This window comes from Priapulus caudatus, unplaced genomic scaffold, assembly GCF_000485595.1.
Source record: "Priapulus caudatus unplaced genomic scaffold, Priapulus_caudatus-5.0.1 Scaffold352, whole genome shotgun sequence".
In the NCBI taxonomy this organism is placed as follows: Eukaryota; Metazoa; Priapulida; class Priapulimorpha; order Priapulimorphida; family Priapulidae; genus Priapulus; species Priapulus caudatus.
This window is the reverse complement of record NW_014577413.1, coordinates 67183-76239: the sequence shown is the minus strand read 5'-3', so window position 1 is coordinate 76239 and position 9057 is coordinate 67183. Positions and strand designations below refer to the sequence as shown.

Below are 9057 nucleotides of genomic sequence, written 5' to 3'. Positions count from 1 at the left end.
TTAACTTAATTACGTAAGTTAACGTTACGTTTACGTTAGTTACGTTTACGTTAACGTTTATTACGTTTAGTTGTTATACTGTGTATCTATTATATATATATATATATATATATATATATATATATATATATATATCTTAACTGTGCGATATGGTAATTTTAATAAGCTCCGCAGTAACGTATATGTATGAGCACAACACAGCGTTAGCATCACGGAACATTAATTTGGTCTCTCATTCAACGGCATGGGTAACGGGCAACGTTAACGGGAGTACTATTTCATGCTGATTGCGCCACGTAATTTCGGCTCCGCTGCAGCGGAGAGTGCATGTTCGCAACATGATATCCCACACAAAATACGATGCTTTCATTATCCATATTTATCAAGAGTAGATAATAAGAGATCTCCTATTATCTACTCTTGATATTTATCCCAAAGACCACTGTAGGATTCGCACAATCAGTTACAGCGACATAACTGGTGCCCGAATGCTATATATCTACTGTAGTACAAGAACAGGCTATATGAGTTCATTTTTCATTTTAGAACAGAAGAGAGCTAGAAATACACTTGACATTAAAATCATAACAAATAAGGACCCAGAAAAGAGGTTGTATTGAACCTATGAAATGACTCAGAGAGCTAGGAATTGACAGTTTGGGTAATTGCGTTTTGATAGTGCGTTTTCATATCTTTCAGCTCATGCAGCTAAACGCCCGATTATCATGAAGCCACTTATTGTTATAGTGATGTCTCTATTCGTCAAATCCGTTAAAAGTGCTCCTATTTATAGCAATGTTTTGTCAGCACGTGGTTGAAATGTTCCACACAAGAACTGTTAGTCATCGCTCTGATTCTTATATATAGGCCTACTCGTAACTGTGGTAACCCGTAATCATAGCGTTTCGTAGCAAAAAGATCTCACATTAGCACGTACTCGCGCTTCTCGTAGTGCAATATTGGATTACTAGGCTCATTTTGTTCAATATGTCAATACCTGTCACATGCATAATTATAGTAGCTGTTATAGACTGTACACACACAGATGCGCGTCCGCCAGCACCAAACCCACGCAAGCGCACGCACAGTAGTTTGTTACTGGATGCACCAAAAATAAATTAATCGTATTATTTATGACTTGATTATTTAAAATCTTAATATTGTGAAACAATGATATATAGAAGCCTTTCTATACGGATGATATATACACAAGGGTGGCATCTTCTGGTGTTTGTACTACATTTGAGTTTATCAAATATGGGCAATTTCAGTACTTATGAATTGGTGAGATATAGGATTGTGGTAACGGTCATGGTTCACGGCAGCTCTTTCAATGTAAAAAATTCTCTAGGCGAGTTACCTAAACAAATTTTGATTGCATACAATAAAAACTCTAGAATTATTACAATATAATCCTATTCAAATGTGGGCACACGCGGCTATGTTTTATAAGATGACTACATTCGGTGTAGTTTAACTTCGTTTTCATACGAGATTTCCCATTTTAATTAATATCGTGGTGTCACGTTGAGCCATGTAAGAATACCTACTTCGTCTGAAAGGCGTTATTCGTTCCTCGGTGATCAAGGTCATGGCACAAACACGCAACTAGTAAACCAAGCAGTTCCAGATCGTTGAAGTGTCGCTGCATTGCACCAACCTGCAGTAAAGCACTTATATTCAGCAAACGGTGGCGCTAGGTGTGACGCTAAGACGCTACGCATACAACGCGCGACGACAATGGACGGGCGCGCCTCCCGCATCGCTTTGCGCCGGGGATGGGTGACGCGACGCGCCACACCTACGAGCGAAATCCAGCCGGTAATGACGTAAACCGGTAGAAATGTCGCCGGGCGGTTTTCGTAAACGTATAAATAGACACAGACGAAAGATCATAATTAAGTTATTATCATAATTAAGTTATTATCCAGAGGAGATACGAGGAAGTAGAGAGATAGACGAAAACGGAGATGACGGGACCTATAGGCACGGTCACCTACGTTGCCGTATGTATAACTTTTGTATGTGTTCGAGTTTACTAATAAAGTCCTAGTTCAACAACGAATCTGCGACTATGTCATCTAGCTCTACTTGTGGTTACAAGACTACGCTGCTACTCTACGTTGCTACAATCTGCCATTTGCTACAATCTGCTATTTGCTACAATCTGCATTCGCTACGCACGCTGCTACAAGATCCTGCACGGAGTTCACCATCCTGCACGGAGTTCAACATTTAAAATCACAGTACAATACTTACATAATCCTTCGTTTATCATCCGGAACTTATACTGTGATTTAATAATTTGCGGATCATCTGTGCTCAAGCTTTCTTGTTTGAATCAGCAACAGTGACATTTACACGAGAGGAATTGAATCTCAGTAGGCAAAGCTGTGCTGTTTTTGCAAAATACCCAAATGTAGATAACTGTTGCTTATCTATCTATCTATCTATCTATCTATCTATCTATCTATCTATCTATCTATCTATCTATCTATCTATCTATCTATCTATCTATCTATCTATCTATCTATCTATCTATCTATCTATCTATCTATCTATCTATCTATCTATCTATCTATCTATTCTTTCTTTCTTTCTTTCTCTATCTCTCTCTTTCTATATATATATATATATATATATATATATATATACTCTCTCTCTCTTTTCTAATATACTATATATATATATATTATTATATATGTATATATATATATATATATTATATATATTTATATATATGTATATATATAATCATATATATATTATATATATGTATATATATATATATATATTTAATTGATCTTACTGCGTGATTGCTATCACTCACTTTCATCATGGTGAACATTGTCTGCGTTACATTGAACGCATGTCTCCAGTTGTGGTACGTCACAGGACGGTAGTTCTTTTTTACGCTGAGCACCCAACGGCACATAACCTGCGGAAAAAATTTGTGGCGACGACCATTAGCGAAGGAACGTTTATCAACACATTATTTTTCTTACTCGGTGAGCGAATATAGTTAACCTAAGGCGTGCAAATAACTATAAGCATGGATACAGCTAACACAGTATTGATAATTGACAGATTCGTTATGCTGGACTAATTGTGATAATAAATGAGGCATGAGGCCAGATATACGGGTAAATCGAGCGTGTTGCATGGCTAACAGATATTATTGAGACCTAAGTAGTAAAATTCTCGCATGGAATTCGGTCACCTAATTGCGCAGTAAAGACGATAATTGGCTCGGCACTGCATCCGGCCTTCTGTATATAATAAGCAAGCACGCATTGCCCATGCTGGAATTAGGTGTTAAATGCGATAGATTATACAGAAAGCATTCGAAGAAACGATGAGCGACTGAGGATTAGGCTATTATCGATTGTGCTAGTAAAAATAGCACATTATGCTACTAGCAGTGCTCGTTTTTTGTCCAAATTATGCTAGTTTTTAAAAATTATGCTGCATTGTCAAAGATTATGTTATTCACAAGAAACACAAGAAAAGTCTAAATCAAATGAATTATTGTTAATGAAAGCAAGTTTCTAGCTTTGAAATGATCTCTTCTTTCTCCTGAACTGGTCGGGACTGCTCTAAATGCAACACAAAACTATATTGATGACTCATGCAGTCAGTGTCCTCAAAATGCACTATATTCGCATTTGATTTCGTTCTCCTAATCTCTTCCTAGCGCTTGTTGTATTGCAGCTGCGCATTACACTTGCTTGTAAGTAATCTGCCAGTGCATTATCTTGTTGGTCATTGAACGAAGCCGTAAATATAGAGAAAACTCTATGTTCAGCAGTAGAAGATGGTTGGACCAGCAGCACTTTCTTAACTGCGAAGTTCCTCCGCGTGGAGCTTCCACCATTCCACTTTTTTCTTCTCACAAGGAATGGCCACATCTTGTGCAGCAGCGACGTACTGTGGTAGCACATGACGTGTACTTCCGGTGCGCCCTAAGCCCCTAACCGGCTCCCCCTACCTAGCCTGGACAAGGACCTCTGGACTACTAGCGGAATGAAGATAGGCTGAACAAATTAAGCTTAAAAAAATCAATATTAGAAATAAAACAAGTCATGGCTCTGGTAATGAAAATAATATAAATATGCCGAGTATGCTAGCAGTGTTACATCTGTAAAAAGTGCAAAAAATGTGTTCGTTTTCCTAAATTATGCCAAAAAATGTGCTAACACAATCGATAAGAGCCTACTGAGGATGCTGAGGGAAAGTACAATCTCAGCAGCGGACGGAGAATTCGAACTTGTGATTTAAAAATATTTCTCTGAAAACGAATGCTTATTCACACGGCCACGCAGAGAAAGCCGTCTATGTCTGACATTCGACGCTATAGAACACGCATCCCCATATATAATGTATAGCAAGCTCAGTCAGCTAATCTGAACTGACAGCGTCGTCTGACATACTATACATGCGTGACATGAATAGATGCGGATTGGTCCGAGTCAGTTGTCATGTTTAGTTGAGTTGTAGTACCGACAGAGCTCAGCGTGCGATAAAACTCGTATATATAACGAACATTGGTTAATACACATGGATAATTATTCTTAGAATAACTATTTACTGGTTTCTGTCGTCTAGTTAGTTAGTTGAGGTGAACGTGGTACTAAAATTTTTATCGGGTGTAGTTCTGTAGTGAAGCGGAATTCGTTATAAATAAATAATTACTTCCGCCAGGGGCTTGGCGAAGGTTATGTTTTCACTGGCGTGTGTTTGAGTATTGGTTTGTGAGTTTGTGGGTTTGTGGACGCTCGCTGATTGGCTGATTGGCCCGCCACCGCCGCCGCCGCCGCGCCGGAACCGCCTGTATCATACAGGTTAAGTCTAACTGAAAAAGTTATGGACGGATTGTCATAACATTTTCAGGACACGTCAGAAATGGGCTAACTTATAATTGATGAGATTTTGGTGGTGATCCGGATTCAATTAATTATTTAATTCATTAATTCATTAATTAATTTTTCCACTTAATTAATTAATTAATTAATAAAAAAATTCACATTGAGAAAATTCAGCTGCCTTGGCGGAGGTCTGTGCTCTCCGAGTGCTCTAGTTAAGAATGTAAACCACGCGCGTCCTAGTGACGGCAGCAAGGAAAGCAAACGGCCTACTTAAGAATGCAGATTAGCAAAATGCAAGGTAGACTGGCACACAGATTGACATCGTAAGAAAGCCATCACTCGGCAGTACGGGTACGCTCAGGCACGTAGGCTGCCCGGTAAGACAAAACATCAATCTCCCTCTCTGTGGAAAATAGCGAGAGTGCTCGGTGGCCGGTACGGTCAACGGGCGTGGCTACAGCCATACGCACGTCACATAGGAGGCTAATTGATATAGAAAAAGAGAATAAATACAGAGGGTTTTGGGATAGAGAAAATAGAACCACCCAGTTGATCTGTGAGTATGTAGTGTCAAGCGCTTGGTCAGCGCATGACCGTTCTCGTATGTGTATATGTTTCGTAGTTTAGATCTTACCGTATTCGTGTTACAGTATACGTCTTAAACGTATAAGACTGGTGCTTGTATTTGCGTGTGTAAACTCTTTTGAGATATTGCATTACGTATGTAACTAATAACTTGTCTCTGTAAGTTTGTGTAACAATTAAATAGACATGTGTTTGTACGTTATACTTTCGTGTCTGTCTATTATTTGTGCTAAACCTCAGGGTACCTCACAATGGTACCCGCGCCATAGCAGAACCTGGGCAGACGCTATACGATCACGAGCCTCACTCACAAGAGTATACACACATATGTACGAATCTTTTCATCATTACAGTTCAAACATACATAAAATACTTGCATAGCTATCTAGTGCCGTATCAGCAGTTTATATGGCACATGTCCTCATTAGTTTTGGCATGTCAACGAGTCATGTCGTGAGTTTAAGCATGCCGTCTGTGTTGGAAATTGAATGATTTATTGAATTGTATTTCTCGGTAATTCGTCCTGCATTTTGTTAGTTTTGAGCTTCGGAGATTGTTGATAATTTTAATGATTTCCGGAGAACATTTTCCCATAAGTGTGCTCTGCAATGAGCTGTTCACATTTAAATATTAAAACATTCACTGTAAGTTAGTATATAATTTACACTCACTTTGCTACACACTACTTCGCTACATACAAATATACACCCTTACGAACACTCAAACACGCGCGCGCCACGCACGCACGCGTAGGTTATTACCCCGAATATACGCGTAGGGTATTACGCGTAGGTATTAACCTATGCGCAGACGTACACATCCGCATATGTACGGAAATCTTAGTAATAACAGAACACGGACATTGTAAGACATTGATTAAAATGCATACGCGGATCATCAGACCGATGTGCAATCTGGTCTATACTGGTCCACATCATATTGGGATTGCTTTCCCTAGCGAAATCCCTTGGTAATCGCCTCACGCGCTATTCAACCGTATACATATACTCTACTAGCGTTTAAAGACACTAGTCTGGCTTGGCCGGTGATTACCGCAACCGAGCGACAATAGCGCGGGGAATTAGTGTGTGTGTGTGTGTGTGTGTGTGTGTGTGTGTGTGTGTGTGTGTGTGTGTGTGTGTGTGTGTGTGTGTGTGTGTGTGTGTGTGCGCGCGCGGCGGCGTGTGTGGTGTGCGCAGCGCGGCGAGTGGTGTGTGTGTGTGTGTGTGTGTGTGTGTGTGTGTGTGTGTGTGTGTGTGTGCGCGCGTGTGTGTGTGTGTGTGCTTGTGCGTGCGCGCGCGTGTGTGTTGTGTAACTGAATGACAAGTGTCAAACTTCTTTGTCAACTGCGCTACACTTTTATTTTGCCACAGCAATGATCTGTCTTGCCTGTAGCTGCCGATCGTTACGAACAGAGACCGGCAATGGCCACCACATGCCGGGCCTGCAAACGTACTAGCCTACCTAAAGTCACATTAAGATGTCATGGTAGTCTTCCATTACGGAGGACGAATATACAATTTGCATCACCTTAACTCGTCTATTCGGAAATCCATAGACAGTGACAGTAATTATCAAATCATGTCATCGGCAAATGAGTAATTGGCAAATCATCGTCTTACAGCATGCATATCTTGTTACATCTATTATGCAGCATAATCTAGTACAAATTCTTATATGCCACCTACCTCATATGGGATACTAAATTTAACTAGTAGGTCGAACTCAATGAACATCCGGATAGTTGCCAGGCAGGTCAAATCATCTGTCAGATCTAAGTCGCTGAATTCGAATTCGTAGAGCTTAAATTCCTCGGCCAGAGGAACGGTGGACTTCTAGAGACAACATAAACGATTACGATAATTTTTAATCTATTATTTACACTGGTGCGGAGTTTATGGCGAGACACAGGACATGATATCGTCACTATATGCTGTTCATACGTCGTATAATGTTCGGCAAATATCATCAAACATGTAGGATGCACAGCATATCGAATGACTTATATTTGATATGATATACAATATTTCACGAAAGTAATTGGGGGTCTATCTTTACACACAAAATAGAGTGAATACATTTGGATGCGTTCTACACACTATGTTCTAACTACTATCAAACAAACACACATTTCACTCCTGTTTTCACACTCGAGTCGTGGCCGCTGCGCATTGATTTTTTGATGAGATGCGAATTAGTGTCCCCTACACAACCGGTAAATCCGCATTAGCCGTGCTCTAATCATTTCGGGTGGGGGCAACCATTTACTTTACTCGTCGCAGTCACGCACGTGACAGCGGCACGTCCCTTATTCAACCTATATCAGGAATCCAACCTGCTCAAGACTAGTTTGAAATCACCCTGCGGAGGACGCGCCTGAAACTCATAGTACCATCGCGTAACTCTTTTGCTTTATAAATAGGGGAAATCGCCCCCTTACAACGCATAAATGGCAATGGGTTTAGAAAACCGACTGAAAAGCAATGATGGAAGCCTATGGCGAGTTAACATAATATCGCTCAGTTTAGCTGTGTTAGCCAAACCATATCGAAATAGTCGTCTCCCGTTTGTTGACACCCTTCAAAAGCCTGTTGAAATTGCAAATTCGAGCTTAAAATTTATTTAAAAAGTAAGAATGGGGCCATCGATGTGGTCTAATTACCTACAGTCTTTGTCGGCGACACTAAACCATCTAAGCAGTCCTTACCCTAATTGCTGACATTGCGTCACGTTTGGGGGTAAAAGTGCTGTACATGTTTACGACTTGTTTACGACTTGTTTACGACATGTTTAAAGGCGCTTCAATTCGTGTAACCATCTGACAGATGCGTGTGCCGCGAGTATAACGTGTTTGCTTCATGGAAAGGAAATGCGCTTATCGACATGATCGATAACTAATTTCTAGTCGATAATGACTATAAAAGCGTACCGATAGTCTTTCAACCTCGTGATCTTGGGCAGTCGCATGGTAGGATAATACCTCCAAGGCCACCTTCTGCTTTGCCATCAGTTGTTCTGCCATTTCGTACATTTGTGTATTATGAATGCCCAGACCGGAAAATATAGCAAATGCCTGAAACGTGCAACCACAATTTTAGCACGCATTAGCACTACCTTAATTCTATGTACATCATAATAGCAAATGTATTCTTTGAAAAATAATTATACCTGCAACGACAGCTATCTCTATTGGAATATCAACTGAGACGAAATGAACACGAACTATATTGAAGGACAATAGGCTCGTAGGAAGTACCATCTAATGCAACTTGGCATCATCAAATTCTAGCATTATAGACCAACATATATATAAATATATATAAATATACACACACATATATATACATATATCGCCAGCAGTACGCTAAACAAGACGCCTCTACTTTTGCCTCCTTGCTTCAGCATTTGGTTAAAAGATACATTTGCACATACTAAATTAGAGTAATCATAATCATTACAAAAGAGATATTTAAAAAATATACCTTAATTGAAATTATAATGAATATGCTAATTAGTACAATGGCTATTAACTTAAAACAAGTAATTAATTAGGGGATCTGATCTAAGCTCGTGTTAAAGCAATCTGTGGTCGTGAGTATACGCCACC

At 39.8% G+C, this 9057-nt stretch overlaps 1 protein-coding gene across 1 annotated transcript in view; it reads right to left on the bottom strand.

The window, feature by feature from the left end:
- Positions 1 to 8523, bottom strand: part of LOC106809407 (cGMP-specific 3',5'-cyclic phosphodiesterase-like) — a gene marked incomplete at its 5' end in the record, with an annotated part of 41228 nt that extends 32705 nt beyond the window's left edge. The window contains 4 exon segments of the mRNA XM_014812471.1: positions 1551 to 1660; positions 2831 to 2938; positions 7139 to 7285; positions 8380 to 8523. Of these exon segments, the coding sequence (XP_014667957.1) occupies positions 1551 to 1660; positions 2831 to 2938; positions 7139 to 7285; positions 8380 to 8523 (509 nt within the window).
- Between the last annotated feature and the right edge of the window lie 534 nt (positions 8524 to 9057).